General features: G+C 45.9%; 2 protein-coding genes across 3 annotated transcripts; one reads left to right on the forward strand and one right to left on the reverse strand.

Annotated features, from left to right (window-relative positions):
* Nucleotides 1-149: 149 nt before the first annotated feature.
* CNIH1 (cornichon family member 1) lies at nt 150-7383 on the forward strand. 2 transcript variants are annotated; one of them, XM_077180863.1, is made up of 6 exons: nt 150-303; nt 1490-1558; nt 1824-1871; nt 5000-5112; nt 5538-5681; nt 6476-7383. In XM_077180863.1, exons 1-6 carry the CDS (start codon nt 223-225, stop codon nt 6501-6503), a joined length of 483 nt encoding a protein of 160 aa, XP_077036978.1. In that variant the 5' UTR covers nt 150-222; the 3' UTR covers nt 6504-7383. The 2 variants fall into 2 exon arrangements, with proteins under 2 accessions (XP_077036978.1, XP_054490615.1); XM_054634640.2 differs by lacking the exon at nt 1824-1871.
* Nucleotides 7384-10179: 2796 nt separating this feature from the next.
* CDKN3 (cyclin dependent kinase inhibitor 3) lies at nt 10180-15403 on the reverse strand. The gene is made up of 7 exons (XM_054635611.2): nt 15218-15403; nt 14485-14540; nt 13812-13856; nt 12797-13019; nt 11695-11726; nt 11063-11166; nt 10180-10473 (listed from the first exon to the last, which is right to left on the reverse strand). The coding sequence occupies exons 1-7, from the start codon at nt 15385-15387 to the stop codon at nt 10387-10389; spliced, it is 717 nt and encodes a 238-aa protein (XP_054491586.2). The 5' UTR covers nt 15388-15403; the 3' UTR covers nt 10180-10386.
* Between the last annotated feature and the right edge of the window lie 1922 nt (nt 15404-17325).

The raw sequence follows: 17325 nt of genomic DNA on the forward strand, positions 1-17325 counted from the left end.
TTCTACGCCAACCCTCTCTCACACCGCGCTCCGCAAAGCGCGATCGCACTCCCTCCTCCCACACTTTAAGGTGAAAAACTCGGTTTTTGTTCCATCCCCTCACACCCCCCCTCACGAAATGGCGGCTGCGGGCGGGGCCGGCAGGGGGCGCTGTGGGCGCGGCCATGGCGGCTGCGCGGCGGCTGCTGAGGCGCCCGGCAGCCCCCGCGCGGCCCCGCCGCCATGGCCTTCACGTTCGCCGCCTTCTGCTATATGTTGGCGCTGCTGCTCACGGCCGCCCTCATCTTCTTCGCCATCTGGCATGTGAGTACGGGCACCGTGGAGGGGGGGGACCGCCCGGGGAAGGGCCCCGGAGAGCCCCCAGGGCGTCCCCGGACAGCCGCCGAGGGAGCGGGGAAACCGCATCCGGAACCGCCCTAGGAGCGGGAATCGGCCTCTCTGCGGATAAAATGGGTTTTTGTACGGGCATGAGTGGCAGGACAAGGGGCAGTAGCTTCCCTCTGACAGAATGCAGGAATAGATGGGATATTGGGAAAGAATTCTCTGTGAGGGTGGTGAAGCCCTGGCACAGGGTGCCCAGAGAAGCTGTGGCTGCTCCTGGATCCCTGGAAGTGCCCAAGGCCAGGCTGGACGGGGCTGGGAGCAGCCTGGGATAGTGGAAGGTGTCCCCGGCCTTGGCAGGGTTTGGAATTGGATCTCTCAGGTCCTTTCCAGCCGAAACCATTCCATGATTCTGTGATTTGCTCCTCGAGGCTGGCACTGGGAGAGCAGCCAACAGGACCCTGCCTGAGATGAGCTGCTTGAGGGAGGATGTGATGCTTGGCAGGACATTTATGGTGTAAAACTGCCTTTTGTACTTCATGCTGCAACTTTGTCTTTATTTTTATGTCAAGAAAAATACCGGTGTACGTATATATATATTTTAATTTTTTTTTTAATGGATACACCTTTAGGAGGTATAACCTGCTCTATGTGATCCTGCTTTGGCAGGAAAGTTGGACTGGATGGTCTCCAGAGGTGCCTTCCAGGTCCTAGGAGTTCTGTGATTCTGGGATGTATGTAGGCTCAGCATTTACTTTGACAATGAGGAAAAATATCTGTTGGCTTTTAAACATGCTCTTGCTTTTTCTGGATTAAGGTCCCCCATGCCAGATTCCTGCTGGCCACCAAGAGAGTCCTGGGTGAGGTTGGGGTCTGCACAGTGAGTGGGGCTGAAAACTGATGAAGGGGATGTAGGAAATTCATTGCAGATGGGAAGATAAAAAGTTGGGGAGTAGTCAAAGGCTTTTGAATATCTGATGAAACTACTGCTTTTGTATTTGTAAAACCTGTTCCACATCTGTCTTACCTGTGAGTTGTAGGCAGAACTTAGGTGAAATGTTACTGAGAACAAAGGTAGCAGCTCTGTGCCAAAATGCTACTTTTAATGGATAAAACACAAAATTGCTCCTGGGGAATCAAAACTCTTTCTTTTTTTTTTTTCCTCTAGATTATAGCATTTGATGAACTGAAGACTGATTACAAGAACCCCATAGACCAGTGTAATACACTCAATCCTGTAAGTAGCACACCAAACATTTTGTTTTGCTGAATAAATACATGTAAAATGCTTATTTTTGGTGTTATCTTGATGCAATCAGCCTGGGCAATAGAATTGCATCTGGGTTGAGAAGCCCTCGCTGTTGGTAGAAGTTGTAGGGAAATTCTTTGTCTGATTCTTTAGTTTCAAGTTGAATATTCTGACTGTTATTAATCTGATGGTGATCTTGTCAGCTGTCATACTAACATTCTTTCAATCTGCTTTCCACATTTTCGGCACAAAGACAGTTGAAAAGGTCAAAAAGATTAAAAGAGTCAAAATTGCATTAAAGGTGTGTACTGCTTTTCAGTTTCATGTTTTTGAACTTCCCTTTCATTTTGTTAGGAACATCTGTAATACTATTTAGCTGTTTTGTTTAGTCTGCCTGTTCATCTGCTCGTTATTTGTTCGTTGGGGTTTATAACAACCTCATGGATTTCCATATTTTGTGCCAAACCAATTCTGCTTGCTTACCCAGCAACTTGGGGAAAACTGTTACATGCCTGTTAGGTGTCAGAAAATAACTTCAGGCAGAACTAAATTGTGTTTTTTCAAGTCAGATTTACTGAATTCAGATTAGAGGAGAATACTTGTAGGTTTTTTAAAGCATTGACCAAGTCAGTTCTGATCTTTTTTTGAGGAGTTGGGTGAGTGGAAGGTGATAGGTGCTATCCTCACTTCTCTGTTCTGTGTTCCAGGATCAGGGCTGTGTCCCAGTGTCCTCTCTGGGATGCAACTCAGACACTCCTTGGCTTAGGAAAAGAATTTGAGGCAAACTGTTTGCCTGCATCTCTGACAGGCCAGCAGCATCAGGGAGGCTTGTTAAAGAACACAGAGCTTGATCCTGCAGCATTTTATGGCTTTTCCTTTGTTGTGCCCAGGCTGAGGGAGGATGCAGGGGCAGCACAGCAGTGTGGCCTGACCTGTAGCTTTAGTGTGTTTTAAGTAAAATGCACAACAAAAAATAAATTTGCTGTAATTGGGGGTGGAGGAGGGGGCAGAGAGTGTGTTATATGTACAGCACACGAATAAAGTGATTATTTCAGTGTGAGGAGGGGAGGAGGAGAGGAGGTTTGCTGCTAGGAGAGCTGTGCATCTAACAGTTTCCCTTGCTTGGTCTGTTCCAGTCATCTCTGCTGCAGTGTGGGAGAGGCCAACTCTCATTACATCGATGCATTATGACCTTACTGCAACCTTTGTAGTGTAAAAATGTGCATGTTTAACTGAATATTAACCTTCTGCTGCCCCCCGTGCATGGAGTGTCCTTTACATGGCAGCTTTGCTACTGAAAGTCTGAAATGATCTCATATTTGCTGTTCCTGTGGAAGCAGGCTAGTCCCCAAAAGTGAAGTTCAGGCTCTTGAGGGGTACATGATGCTGGACAAACACATGGCTGTGTTGTTTTCCTGTACAAAGAACCAAAGATCTTGGTAGGAATTGAGGCACCTCAGTGGAAAGATTAGCCTAAAATAGTAACTCCTGAGTACACCGCTGATTCCTTCTCTTCCCTGCTCCTGTTATAGTCGTGTCTTTTCTCAGCAACCAGATCCATCCTCCCTCACTTCTGTGATAAATATGGTAGGATCTGATGTAATTCATTTTTCTTTAGGACAGGCAGGGAGGATCAAGTGGGGGAGATTAGAAAGAGGCAGAGATCCTGGTGTGGGAGTAGGGTATAATAAACAAGAGAAAAGAAAAACATATATTGAGATATGTAGGTAAATAAATACAGATTTTTCAGGCCTGGTGAATCTGTCTGAGCAGACTGCCAAATGCATCGTGTGTTGGACAGGGTGATGGTTCTGCTATAAATAATTCCATGTGTAAATGGTAAGTATGCAAAGAAGGATCTGGATGAAAATATTTACTTGAAACATTTTGTGTACAACAGCTGAATTTTGGTGGTGTTGATGCAAGTGTGCTTTGTATGATATTCTTCATTTAGAGAACTAGAATGTCAGCAAAGTAGGTGGTGAGTGTGTTTGTTGGTAGCTTTTAGGTTTCTAGGAAGATATTCTGGGGTTTTAAAAGAAGAAAAAAAAATTGGAAACCACTGAAACTTTGATGTTATCATCCTGTGCAATGTTAATGATACTGCACAAAAAGAGGGCAGAGTGTGTTGTGTGTGTACATGCACACACACGTTGACAGTTTAAACCTTTGGGTAAAAATGGGTTGTTTTCCATGAGGAGTTTTACAGGGCTGAGTAGAGAAGGCAAAAGCTTTACAGATCTTCTGCTTCTGCTTGGAGCCAGGCTGGGAGAGCTGGGGGTGCTCCCCTGGAGAGGAGAAGGCTCCAGGGAGAGCTCAGAGCCCCTGGCAGGGCCTGAAGGGGCTCCAGGAGAGCTGGAGAGGGACTGGGGACAAGGGATGGAGGGACAGGAGCCAGGGAATGGCTCCCAGTGCCAGAGGGCAGGGATGGATGGGAGATTGGGAATTGGGAATTCTTCATAATGAGAGTGCTGAGGCTCTGGCACAGGGTGCCCAGAGCAGCTGTGGCTGTCCCTGGATCCCTGGAGGTGTCCAAGGCCAGGCTGGACAGGGCTTGGAGCAACCTGGAATAGTGCAAGGTGTGGAACTGGATGGGCTTTCAGGTCCCTCCCAGCCCAAACCAGTTTGATTTGTATGATTCCTTCTGAAGCCAGTAATAAAGCAGTAAATAGCAACACCTTGGGGTGACTTGTATAAAATTTAACTGCTGTGTTGGGTGTGAGATTCCGCAGCTCTTTGCATGCGTTTACTCTCTGTACCTCTCCATGTTGTTCCTATTAACAACACTAATCTCTGCAGCATTCCATGCTTCCTGTGACTCCATGGTACCTGGTACTGAGCTCTGTGGGCTTCTGCTGGAAGCATGATGCTGTAAAGCATGCACAGTGGGAAGCTGTGAGGGAGAAGTGTCTGTGCAGAGCAGCTCCTCTGTGCAGACCTGTGTGTGCCACCACGTCACTGCTGGTTTGGTTGGGTAAAGCTCTGCCTGGGGTGTTACATTTTGGGAATAATTCAACTTTGGAAAGTTCTGGATCTGTAAAACAGGAAAACACAAACATCTTTTTGCCTATAAACCATTCTGCAGAGCATGTTTCCTACTGATATTTCTCTGTTGCATGAGCAGAAATATCTCAGTGACCTCTTCTGAGTGTCACACATAAAGCGTGGAATCTGTTAATTTGATAGAAGCAATAAAAAAATATTGATCTGACCATTAAATCTTATAAATTTTTCTCCTTGGTTCATGAGTAGCATGTGAAAACAGCAAGGCACACAGTGCTGGCTGCTGCTTTCACGTTCCACAGCCTTGTTCTTGTTAGTGTTGGTTTTAAATAACATTTTTAAGCAATTTTGTGCCTCCAAAGTAGCTGAAATGCCACGTTTTGCTCTGTGCAATCGAAACTTCTAACTCACCTTTTTCTTTTCCAGCTTGTACTTCCAGAGTACCTCATCCATGCATTCTTCTGTGTCATGTTTCTCTGTGCAGCAGAGTGGCTCACACTGGGTCTCAATATGCCCTTGTTGGCCTATCATATTTGGAGGTAATTTTGGCAAGTCTGTTATGCTCAGTGAATTGTTACTCATTCTCCTGTTGCTGTCTTCTGTCCAGTGTTCTGTGTCTTGGGAAAACCCAGATGCTTTCTGGGAAAGTTCAGGTCATGGCTGTTCAATAAGAGCCATCACCTGGCTTTCTTGGGTGATTTTTATTCTCTTGTGCTGTGTGAGAATTGAGTTGTGTGTGTTCAAGTCAATGACGTGCCAGAGGTGCACGGAGACAATTCCCAGTGTGGAATGCCAGTTGAATAGCAATTCCAATTTCCTCTGCCATTCCTTAAGACATGGGAATTGAATTGCTTCTGTGTACAGGGTGTTACTGGTGTCTCAGCTGTGGCATTCCCTGGTGGGTGGGGGCAGGACTCAGGTTCCCTGTGGCTGTCACCCCACACCTGCCCGTGCCTCGTTCCAGGTACATGAGCAGACCCGTGATGAGCGGCCCGGGGCTCTACGATCCCACGACCATCATGAATGCAGATATTTTAGCCTATTGCCAGAAAGAAGGATGGTGCAAATTAGCATTCTACCTTCTATCTTTTTTTTACTACCTATATGGGTAAGTTTTCCTCTTCAGGCTGAAGCTTTGGCTCAGGGCAGAGAGAAATACTGTCCATAGGAATATGATCCTTCTCATGCTGGAAGGGAGCCTGTGAGAGCTGGACAGGGACTTGGGACCAGGGTGTGTAGTGATAGGACACGTGGGAATGGCTTCCCACTGCCAGAGGGCAGGGATGGATGGGATATTGGGAAGGAATTGTTCCCTGGGAGGGTGGGGAGGCCTTGGCACTGGTTGCCCAGAGAAGCTGTGGGTACCCCTGGATCACTGGAAGTGTTCCAGGCCAGGTTGGAGGGGACTTGGAGCACCCTGGCCTAGCCAAAGGTCTCCCAGCCCATTGCAGGGGTTGGAGTGAGATGATCTAGAAAGTCCTTCCAACTGAAAACATGCTGGGAATCTGTATGGTCATCTACAGTGCCAGCTTTCCTGCAAAAGAATCCCCATTCACCCCTGATTCTGCTTTAAAACACAAATCCTAATTTGGTCAGAATGACTATTTTGAATCTCTGTTCCATAACTGTAGACTAAAAAACTCCAAACTTTTCTTCTGTTAAGCATAATACAATAAATCCCAGGGTATTTTAATTAAAAAGCTGAAACACTGTTTTCAGAGGAAAGTGTGTGATGTAAATGTGATTTTGTTGAAGTCAAAAGTAGAAGAGTCATTTGTTCAGATCTTCAGTCACAATCCATGTATCTCACATGGACTTGTTCCTTATAATAGACCCTGTTAGAGTTAAATGTGTAACACTAATCAAAATGATGCATCTTAATATTTTTTTTTTCTTCTGCAGCATGATTTATGTTCTGGTGAGCTCTTAAGAAGACATTCAGCAAGCTTTGTTCCAGTTAAGTGCATGCAAAAGCCACAAAAAACATGGATTCTTTACAACAAGAACCTCTGACCAAGATTAAATCCGGAACCTGATGTTCACAATTGAGTTAGAAAACAATGACTCCCCTATTTTTAAAATATTTCCACATTTTATACTTGTGGAAAGACTGTTTTCTTATATTTTACTGGGACGCTGAAATTAATGAATTATGTGTAAATTAATATAAAGATGACTGGGGTTTGAAAAGTTTTGACTTTGCACTCCATAAGGAACAGCCATAACCTTCAAGTAGGTGTTGGTTACTACTAGCCTTAGTACTCTAGGGATTTGCTGTAGGATGGGCTTTGTAGTGGCTCACTTGGACTTGTGTATCCCACTCTTGACTCTAAACCAGCTCTAGCTCCAAGGGCTTGGGAACAACTGGAATGCTGTAAGTTTTGCCCATAGGTGATGTTGGTCTTAGGATATTCATTCATGGACACAAAAGCAAAAATAGTTCTATTTTGGTTTATTTTTTATTATTATCTGGTTAATCTTCCCCTGTATGTGCATCCATAGGTCCACAGCCTTCTGTGTCTTCTCCAAACATTAACCCTGCTTTAATCTCGAGCCTGTGCCATTGTGGTAGGAGAAGCTGAATTGTCCATGAAGGAATGAATTTAAATATGTTTTTTTTTAATGTCTGTGCTGATTAATAAGTGGACAAAGCTCCAAAGTTTATCAAGTCCAATGATGAAAACACTCTTGGGTTTAGGAATAGTAAATACTACAGACTTTTTCAAAGCAGAAGGTGAGATTGTGAAACTGCCCCGCTGTTCCTTAGTGCAATAAATGATAATAAAAAACAAATCTCAAATTCAGCAACATTTTTTATGTGGTGCCTTTTGTTTTGTTTATAAATTCAACAGATCCTCACTGTGTTCATCAGTTGTTTTACAGTGGATTATTGCATTCCCTTTAAAAATAGATCACAGAATTGAATTACCTCTGGAAAAGGGAAGCTCTGAGTTCCTGCTTTTTTTCCTGAAGTTAAATAGCAGATGGGGCAGGGGCAGATGTTTCAGATAAATATTGCATTGTAAATTGTGACTGTGAACAGCTGCTTAATTTACAAGTATTAATTAGGGATCTTTTTCATTTATCTGTGCTGGAGAACAATGCAGAGTTTCCCCATTCTAGTAAAATTTTTTTTTTGCATAAACTGTGTATTTGTTCACTTTGGGTCTCTTGGGTATTAGGGGCAGTAAAAATTGTATGAATGGCTGCACTGGGTTCCACCAGAAATCCAGATATTCCAACACTGCTGTGTTGGGCAGTGGCAATGGCTGAGGAAAGGAATATGAAACAGGGCAGATTTTGAGTAGCTGCTTGAAGAGTGAGAAATTTGGAAATTTCTGTGTTGCAGATGTCCTGAGTGGGCTTTGGCATTTTAAAAAGCTCTGAATGGCTTTTGTGCCATCAGTTCAGATGCTTTTAGAGCACTTTTGTAGCCTGGTCTGGAAGATCGCAGAATCCCAGAGCAGTTTGTGTTGGAAGGGACATTAAATTCAATCCCATCCCATTCCAGCCCCTGCCATGGCAGGGACACCTTCCTGTATCCCAGGCTGCTCCAAGCCCTGTCCAGCCTGGCCTTGGACACCCCAGTGATGGAGCAGCCACAGCTGCTCTGGGCAGTCCTGGCAGTGGAATTGCTGTGTGTAAAACCCAGGCATTTAATGGTTCTGCCAGACTCCACTTAGTGACCCTACACTCTCATCTTTTAGGATGTGCTGAAAATGTCCCCCTTTGCACCTTATTTGTGCTGGGTGTGAGTGAACAGACTTTACTCATGTCACCTGTCACAGGGGCTGAGTCTGTTTGTGCTCTGGTTGGAAGTCCCTCCACAGCTTTGGGACTGTCCTTTTTCCTCCACAGCCTTCCCCTTTTCTAGGCTCTTATCACACAAAGTTTGGGTTCCCTGGGGATGGAGAGTGGTAGTTTCTAGTTTTTATAAATATATGGGGTATAAGAGAATTCAGGCTGTGATAACTTCAAATTCTCTTTCCTAAGTAATAATAGTCCTGACAGTTTATTGCTTTGTACATAAAATTGTTTTCCTCACATTTCCTTCCGTTGATTGAGCATTTCCCATGCCCCTACTGCTCAAGCCTTCAGCATTCCATGATTGGTTTTTTCCTTGTGCAACCATAATTTTTGGCTTTTCGTGGAAGAATTTTTGAAAGGCTTTTTTGGAAACTCATGAATATTGTTCCTATTGGATCATTTTTATTTTTCTGCTGCTTGACTCTTCTGAAGATGTAAGAGATGACTTCAGCCTATGGTAGCAAAGCTCATTAAAACTTTCTCATGTTTGTATATTTATTAATCCATTATGGAAACAAGACTGGCTGCTTGTAGCCCCTGGCTCTCCTCAACCTTCTAAACAAATCTCTTTTTCCCTTGGCATTTGGGCTGGTTAGAGCCAAATTCCACACTGGAATAAACAATGCAGGCCTGACTGAGCCCAACTGACAGCTGCTTCTGCAGCCCCTCCAGCTGCAAGGGCCCAGCAATATTTACCCAAGTGTTTGCACTGTCCTGCTGCTGAGCAGCTTTAGCTGGATGTGTGGAATGCAGATGAGTATTCCCAGCTGCCCAGGGGTGTGGATAACACCAGCCCTGTCCAGCAACATCAGCCCCCTGACCCAGGAGTGTTGGAGTAGCCCTTGTGTGATGCCTTGCTGGAGTACCAGGCCTTTGGCATTCAAAATGTGGACCTCATCATTGGTTTTGGAGTTCTAGGAGGCAAAAGATTATGGAGAAGATAAAGAACATTTCTCTCACCCTCAGCAAGCTTCCTGCTGACTCGTGATAAATATTTAATATCTGAAAACCATTAGCTGCAAGGATTAAGTACTGAAGCACATTTGGGGCAGGGTATGTGCTGTAAATTATTCTATGCTGTGGAAACTGGAAAAGTTCCTGTTTGCCATAAGAGTGGGGAAGGGAATGGCAGTAAACACTAATTAATCTGCAGAAATCACCTTTCTGCTCAAAGTTCAAATGTTCAGAGATAAATTCTGAAGTTCACAAAGCAGGGACTTGTTCAGCTCCAGCCCCCTGCTGTTGTGTGGAGTCTCATCCCAACTTCTGACTTGAGATGGTCCTGAACTTTAGCAAAATCCTGAACTTGAGCAAAAGCCAGGAGCTGTTTCATCATGCTTTTATGAATGGATATAGTGAAACAGGAGGGCTGGGCCCTGTTAGAGGGCTGTTCTGTGAGCTCCTCTCCCAGCCCACAGCTGATTGTTTGTTTACTCTCAGTGGTGGCAGCAGGCAGAAGGGCTGTGCCAGCTCACCCACGCAGCTGCAGCAGTGTCTTCCTGCCACAGTCACCTACAGCCCCCCTGCTGGGTGTGTCACAGATTTGTGGTACAACACCTCCTGCTCTTGGAATGAGGAGACTCCTTCCCAAATAGCCCTCAACACATGGAGCAGAGCCTGTGACATTTTAGAACGAGTTGTTAAAAGCTCAGAAGGGGTGAGAGCTCCAGCTTGCCTTGACTTTGCTTTACAGCAGAGCTGATGGTGTGAGGCTGTTTTAAACAGCTCCAGAGATGGAATTTCTATCCAGCTTCATTCTCCCAGCAGAACAGCAATGGACACAAACACACTTGTACATGTATTTTTCAGGCAGTGAGTATTAAAATCACCAAAGAGGAGAAGATGCCACATGTTCTCTAGGATTTCCTTCCCCATCCCAATACTTTACACACGGATTTGGAAGGCAGCAGCTCTGTCACACAGGCAGTAGCACTGAGGAAAGGTCAGCAGAGAAGTGTCTTGTCCAGGAGTTTTCCACACAGGCACAGACCCCATGGCAGGATCAGCTACCGCGACGCCGATCTCAGCACCGGGTCCTTTGTGGCCAGGTGAGCAGCCAGGTTCTCCCGGAAGTCATGGAGGAAATTGTACTGCTGGAAATGCACAACCAGGCCTGCAGTGAGTGCTCTGTGCTTTAGCAAGAGGCACCACCTGTGTTAAAAAGCTGTTTGATAGCCCTGGATGAAAACTGCACCCTCTGGTCCATTTGTTCTTTGTGTGCTTACTCCACATCCTCTGGGATTTTTCACTGTCAGATTCAATTCAAAGCTGCTTTATTTGGAATTGTGGAATCATTTAGGTTGGAAAATCTCTCTAAGGTCTTTGAGTGCAACCATTCCCCCAGCACTCTAAGGCCACCACTACCCCACATCCCTAAGTGCATTCACATGGCTTTTTAATCCCTCCAGGGATGGGGACTCCACCCCTGCCATGGGCAGCTGTGTCAGGGCTGGACAACCCTTTCAGTGAAGAAATTTCCTCTATTATCCAACTCAAACCTTTTCTGGCACAACTTGAGGCCTTTTCCTCTTGGGAGAAGCTGTTTCTTGAAAGCAGGAAACAGCTCAAACCCCAAAGAGCAGCTGTTGGAAAGGCAAAGGTATCTCTGGGAAGTGAAGGAGGGGACTGCCTGAGCTCTCACTGGTGTTTGGAGCTGTGTATTACCTGCTGCAGCCCCATTACCTTGATGGTCTGTATGGCCCCTGATCCTCTCAGGTTCCTGAGGCTCTCTATCACCTGCTGAGGTGCCAGGGTGTCTGAAAGCTGGAGCAGGAGACAGGCAGCCACTGCAAGGGAAAGTGTTTACACCTGAGTGCTGCTGAGCACCTCTGACTGCACACAGCCACTGATTTGTCCCATGAAAACCATCCTGGCAAACCTATCCAGGCCCCTGAGCTCTTGGATCTCTTGCAGAATTGTATCTCTGGGTACTGGCCCATCTCCCTGCTGCTCCTGCCTAAGCCTATGGGCTTCAGAAATAGGTGAAAACCCTCCCACTATGTTCCCCCTGCCTTCCCAGCAGCATCTGGGATACAATTCCTAGGCTTTTCAGGAATGAGTGCCAGTACACCCAGTTAATTCCCCTTTGTGTCTTCTGGCCATATTCCCACCCCTTCCTTCTGGGAACACACAGTAACTAACACTCCTGAAAGCTTTAAGGGGCAACACTGGGATGAATCAGATGCAGAGGAATTGGTTCATGTCCTTTCTATTAACCAGGCTGCTCCTGGTAGTGGCAGTTTGGATTGCATCCACAGAGAAGCTTCCAGCAGAATTTGGCTCTGTGGGTTTGTGGGATGGAGACAAATGCTTACCAAGACATGAGCGTCCAAGGCCACCATAACAGCTGGAAGAAAAGAAAACATCTGGTTGGAACAAGCTGTAGCAAACTGCAGCACCCAGGGACCCCCCAACACATAAATAGATGGACACAGTTCTTGCCTTGATACAATCAAGAGGAGCAGTGGTACCAAAAAAGTCAGAACAAGAATTTCAACATATTTTCTATATTCTATTTCTATACCTACAGGGATATAGCCTATTTATTCTCCAAACCTTCTGTATCTTTCCATGGAAACCTCCAATTTAAAGTTCCCCTTCATTCCTGCTAATAGTCTCAAAGGCACAGGAGGACAGGAAAGAGTAGGAGGATGGACAATTCAAATTTCTTTAAATCCTACTCCAGATTAAGGGTTTGAAGACAGTTGTGAGAACAGCAGGAAGACCAAGGACTCAGTGGATTTCCGTACAGGAAGGTGTCAGTGGGATCATTCAGGGAACATGGAATTTGGAAAGCTCTTCCCTCTCTTCTGAGCTCAGCTAAATAAATTCCTTTAAACTCATTCATGGAAATCAGGAGTGAATTTTGCACTGCTGGAACCCACTGAGTCCCTGATAAATAGTCCAGAGAAATGTTATAGAATTATAGAGTGGTTTGGGTTAGAAGGGACCTTAGAGTCACTTCATTCATTCCACCCCCTGCCATGGGCAGGGACACCTTCCACTGGATCAGGTTGTTCCAAGCCCCATCCCTGGCCTGGAACACTTCCAGGGATGGGGCAGCCACAGCCTCTGACAAAAGAGTGTTTTAGCTCCCAACTCATTCTGTACACCTGATATCCAGGTAGGCTGGGAGCAAGGAGCCCTGTGCTGCCACTCAAAACACACTTTAAAACTCTTGCTGGACAGAGCAAGGGGAAATAGGACATTCTAATCTTGAAACAGGTCATTCTGATCTTCTGAAAGGAAGAATTCCCTCCAAATAGGAGAGAGGAGGAACAAGCAGACTTCACAACATGATCTAACCCTAAAGATTGCAACTGCCTTTTCACACCATCCTATTTCCCCTGCTCATACACCTGGAGAGAAGCTGGCATCCTTTACAGGAAGGTGGGGTGATGGGGAGGCAGAACCTACTGTATCATTGTTTTCTGCTTATTTTCCAGGCAGGTTCTGAGCTCTTCCAGGATCTTGCAGCAGGTGGCAATGTCAGGAGCATTCCCATCAGGAATGGGGTGGTGGTGCACACACATCCCGTGCTGTTGGTAGGTGTCAATCAGGTTTGGCACTCGGTATTTTGAGAGCTCTCCTCTGGTACAAAGCACAAAAACATCCTGGATCCCACAGCTCTTTAGTTCTCCTGCCAATGGATTAAGACACTTGCAGATAAACAAAAGCCAATCAAGCTTAAGGATAAGCAGATAAGGACCTTGGTCCTGATCTCTTGTTTAATCTTTGGGGTTAAGGCAGTAGGAGTGAGCAATTTTGGTTTGAGCACTCTTTCTTCCACTGAGCCTCCCCCACATTTCCCTTCAGCTAATCCAGGAGAGGAATTTTCTCAGTTCAGAGGGAATCCTGAGAGAATCTCACTGGAGAACACAGCAGCACTCAGGACAGCCTGTTATCCACTTAAGGATGTTTCTGTCCCCTCTCCAGTTAAAATCACAGAATCCCAGGAGGGTTTGGGTTGGAAAGGACCTCAAAGCCCATCTCATTCCACCCCTGCCATGGCAGGGACACCTCCCACTGTCCCAGGCTGCTCCAAGCCCCATCCAGCCTGGCCTTGGACACTTCCAGGGATCCAGGGGCAGCCACAGCTGCTCTGTGCCAGGGCCTCCCCAGCCTCACAGCCAGGAGTTCCTTCCTAAGCTTGACTTGCCCAGACACTGAGGGGATTTGCTGTTGGTCTCTGCTCTTTAGTGCTTACAGCTGAATACTCAGCAGAAATCTTTACATGATTCCATCTCTTCTATCCCAATTTCACCTTTTCTCTGGGAAAAAGGAAGACTACAAGTTTGTAATTCATCTTGATCCCAGCTGCTCTGAAGATGCCTCAGGGGTACTGTGCAGCCCCTGCCTGGAAATATCCTCACTATTTATTCCATAGTCATAGAATATTCATGGAATTGCCCTTGGCACAAAGAACACTCACCTATATCTTTCTGAAGATTTCTTCTGATATCCTTAAACCTGCAACCTGAAACAAGTTATGAACAATAATTACCACTGCAGGTAAGTGATATTTATGGGATGGCTGCTGCAGCAGAACAGAGCACAGGCAGCCTCCCCCCAAAATCAAAGCAAGGAACAAAGCCACACCCTGAATAAAACATAGTTCTTGTTTTTGCAAGTAGATCCCTGGTGCAGAAGACAGTTTAAACACCATTATCTGCTTAATACTGTAATGCAATAGGATTAATGAAAGAAATCTGCCCAAGGTTTTAAGGTGCTTTGTGTTTTCCAGATAAAAAGTTTTGGATATTTTAAATCAGGGTACAGCATAAAATCCCCCCACCAAACACAAAAAAATCATCCAACAAATAAAAGGGCTGAATAAAGAACACTTAAGAGTTGAATGGAGATTCACCATGGCAGCAGTTCTGGTAATTAAAAATGCAGACAAAGTTTGTATGTTTACTTTTTTGACTTAAAAAACCATGATCTTGCATTAAGATATTCTCTAGATTAGCTTTGGTGTTTCCAAAACACTTATTCCAGGGGTAGATTATAAAAGAAGTCACCCACAGCACAGAAATTTGGGGTACAAGGTATTACCCCTCTTCATCTCTCAAACATGCCTGCAAATTTCAGTGAATGCTTCTTACCTGGAAGGGAACATAATCCCAGGAACTCTGAAGTGTAGAGAGGAGACAAAGACAACCTGTTAGAAAATAAAAAATAAAATAAATAAAAATCAGAAGGGAATATTTCAATTATTTAAATGTATAAATGTCTTTAGAGGGGGTGTCAAGAGGGTGGGACTTTTTCACCAGTGTCTGGTGGGACGATGAGGACCAACAGGAACAAAATGAAACACGGGAAGTGAATATGAGGAAAAATGTTACTTTGAGGGTGACAAAAGCTTAGGGTTGGAGGGGACCTTAAAGATCATCTTGTTCCAATCCCCTGCCGTGGGCAGGGACAATTTCCACGATCCCAGGTTGCTCCAAGCCCTGTCCAAGCTGGCCTGGAACACTTCCAGGGATGGGGCAGCCACAGCTTCTCTGTGCCAGGAGCTCCTCACCCTGTAAAAACAGAGGCCTGGAACGGGCTGCCAGAGAAGTTGTGCAGTTTTAAATGGAAACATTTTAAACCCACCTGGATGCGATCCTTGGCTCCTGCTGTGGGTGAGCCCTCGGGCAGGGCGGTTGGACCAGCCCCAGAGGCCCCTTCCAACCCCAGCCACATCCTCCGACACTTCCCCAGCACCACCCCCAGCCCGGAAGGTCACCAGAGCCCGGCTCGGGTTTTCCTTGCGAAGGGAACACCCTCTTGTTTCTCAGGATAGCGATTTAATACAACTTCCTCAGAGAAAGGACCCCGCGGGTGCCGCCTTACCAGGAGATGTGGAGCGGGCTTGGGTCCTCCTCGGCGGACTCATCGTCTGAGGAGACGAAGCCGTCGGCTGGCGCCGCAGCGGGCTGCGGGGAGAGCGGGGGGCTCATCGTGGGGCCGGGACCCTCGGCGGCACCGGGATCCCGATCCTGATCCCTCAGCGGTTTCACCATGGCGCCGCTCCCCGCCGCCGCCCGTTCAAGTTGGCCCCGCCCACCGGCCCATTGCCCAATGGGAAGCTGCGGCTCAGCGTGTGTGTGGAAAGCCGAGCAGACCTTCCCCCAGCTTCATGAGAGGAGCTCTTTGATTGGTGAGCAGCGAGGAGGGCGGGGTTTAATATGCAAATATAGCAGTGATCTCCGCGCTGATTGGGTGAGGTGGGAAGGGACGTTCTTGGGCTCCGTGAGGGCTCCGTGAGGGCTCCGTGAGGGCTCCGTGAGGGCTCCGTGAGGGCTCCGTGAGGGCTCCGTGAGGGCTCCGTGAGGGCATCCCCCGCCCCTAATTACATTTTAAATTCCACTTGAGGGTGTGTTCCTAATTATCCTATTCCTGGTAGTCCCAGTGATTCTTAACAGTGATAGGGCAAAGGGGAATGAATTCACAAAGATATATGGCAGGGTTAGATGGTATATTAGCGAGAAAACTCTCCCTTGCGAGGGTGGTGAGGCCCTGACTCCGGTTCCCCAGAGAATCTATGGCTGCCCTATGCCTGGCAATGCTCTAAGATCGGCTTGGAACAACCTGGTCTAGTGGAAGGTGCCTGCTGATGGCAGGAGGTGGAACTGGATGGGCTTTAAATTCCCTTTCAACCCAAAACATTCTGTGATTCCGTGATAAAATGGAGAAGGACGTGAATCTTCACTCACAGAATATGTGAGAGCAGGGATGATCTCGAGCAGGAGCCTTGTGGAGGTTTTGGGTGGTCAATTCCATATGCAGAGACCAGAGGACCTTCCAATAGTAAAAAATGAGCCATTTTTGCACTTTTAAGCTGTGAACTGGAAGTGAAGTATTCTTATCTTGATACTACTTTCAATTGAGCTGTGAAAATACTTTTTTGAGGCTCTTGCATGGAGTTATCTGAACATAACTAGCATGAAGGATCACTCCAGGGAGGAAAAATATTTTTGGCTCCCTCTTTTTAAGAGCTGGGCTGCTGCCTATGCTTAGGGAATTCCAGTAGATCTTTTTTTGCAGAATTTCTGGTTTAACCTGTGAGTAACTCTGGCCATTAATCAAGAAGAAGAAATGCATCAATTACCAGTGTGGGATTTTGTTTATTAAAATTGTGTTAAGGCATTTCTACAGCCTGTGTTTAGACACACATAGAGCTATGCTGCAAAGGATCCAGGCACAAACAGTGAGTTTTGGCATTTATTTAGAGGGTAATGCCATGGAGGCTTCCAAAGATGTTCCAAGTCAAAGGAATGGCTGGCCACAAGTGGTTTGAGCTTGGTAGGACTCCCAGTAGGACCAGTGCAAGATTTCCAGGTGTGGAGATTTTAAATTTTAGTCCTACATAGTAACTTTGGTTCCACAGCTGGAAGTTTTATTGAAACCTGCCTGAGAAGGATTGTAGGAGCAAATTGCTTGAAAGGGCAGGATTTGGGATGGGTTCAGGGAATGAAGAAACAGATGATGAGAGGATCAAGGAGAAGACGAGTTTATTAAAACTCAGAATATGATAGCAGAGGTACAAAAATTACATTACTTAGCATAATGGGGAATTAAAACAATCCAGATGTTGCAAACCCTGATGAACTATGGGAAGAAATACCTCCTAAGGATTGAGGCAATGTGAGGACAGGCAGTCACTGTAGCTGCAAACATGATTTTAATAACTCAGGAAAGGCACAAAGGAGCAGGTATGTTGTTTGCTTTTGTTTTTAGCTGTGGTCCCATTAGATATCATGTACAACACTTGTACTCTGATCAAAATGTGAAATTTGCTGTATTTTTTTCCCCCCCGTTATTGATTTTTTTCCTATTCAGGAGAAAGTTATTGCAGACTTGAAGTCTGGGGATTGCAGCTTTATGGAAGCAGCAGTGTGAGGCTGATAAATAAATATGAAAAGAGCACCAATGGTAGTGCTCCTGGTCACTCTTTGAAA

This window comes from Agelaius phoeniceus, chromosome 6 (genome assembly GCF_051311805.1).
Source record: "Agelaius phoeniceus isolate bAgePho1 chromosome 6, bAgePho1.hap1, whole genome shotgun sequence".
Taxonomy (NCBI): Eukaryota; Metazoa; Chordata; class Aves; order Passeriformes; family Icteridae; genus Agelaius; species Agelaius phoeniceus.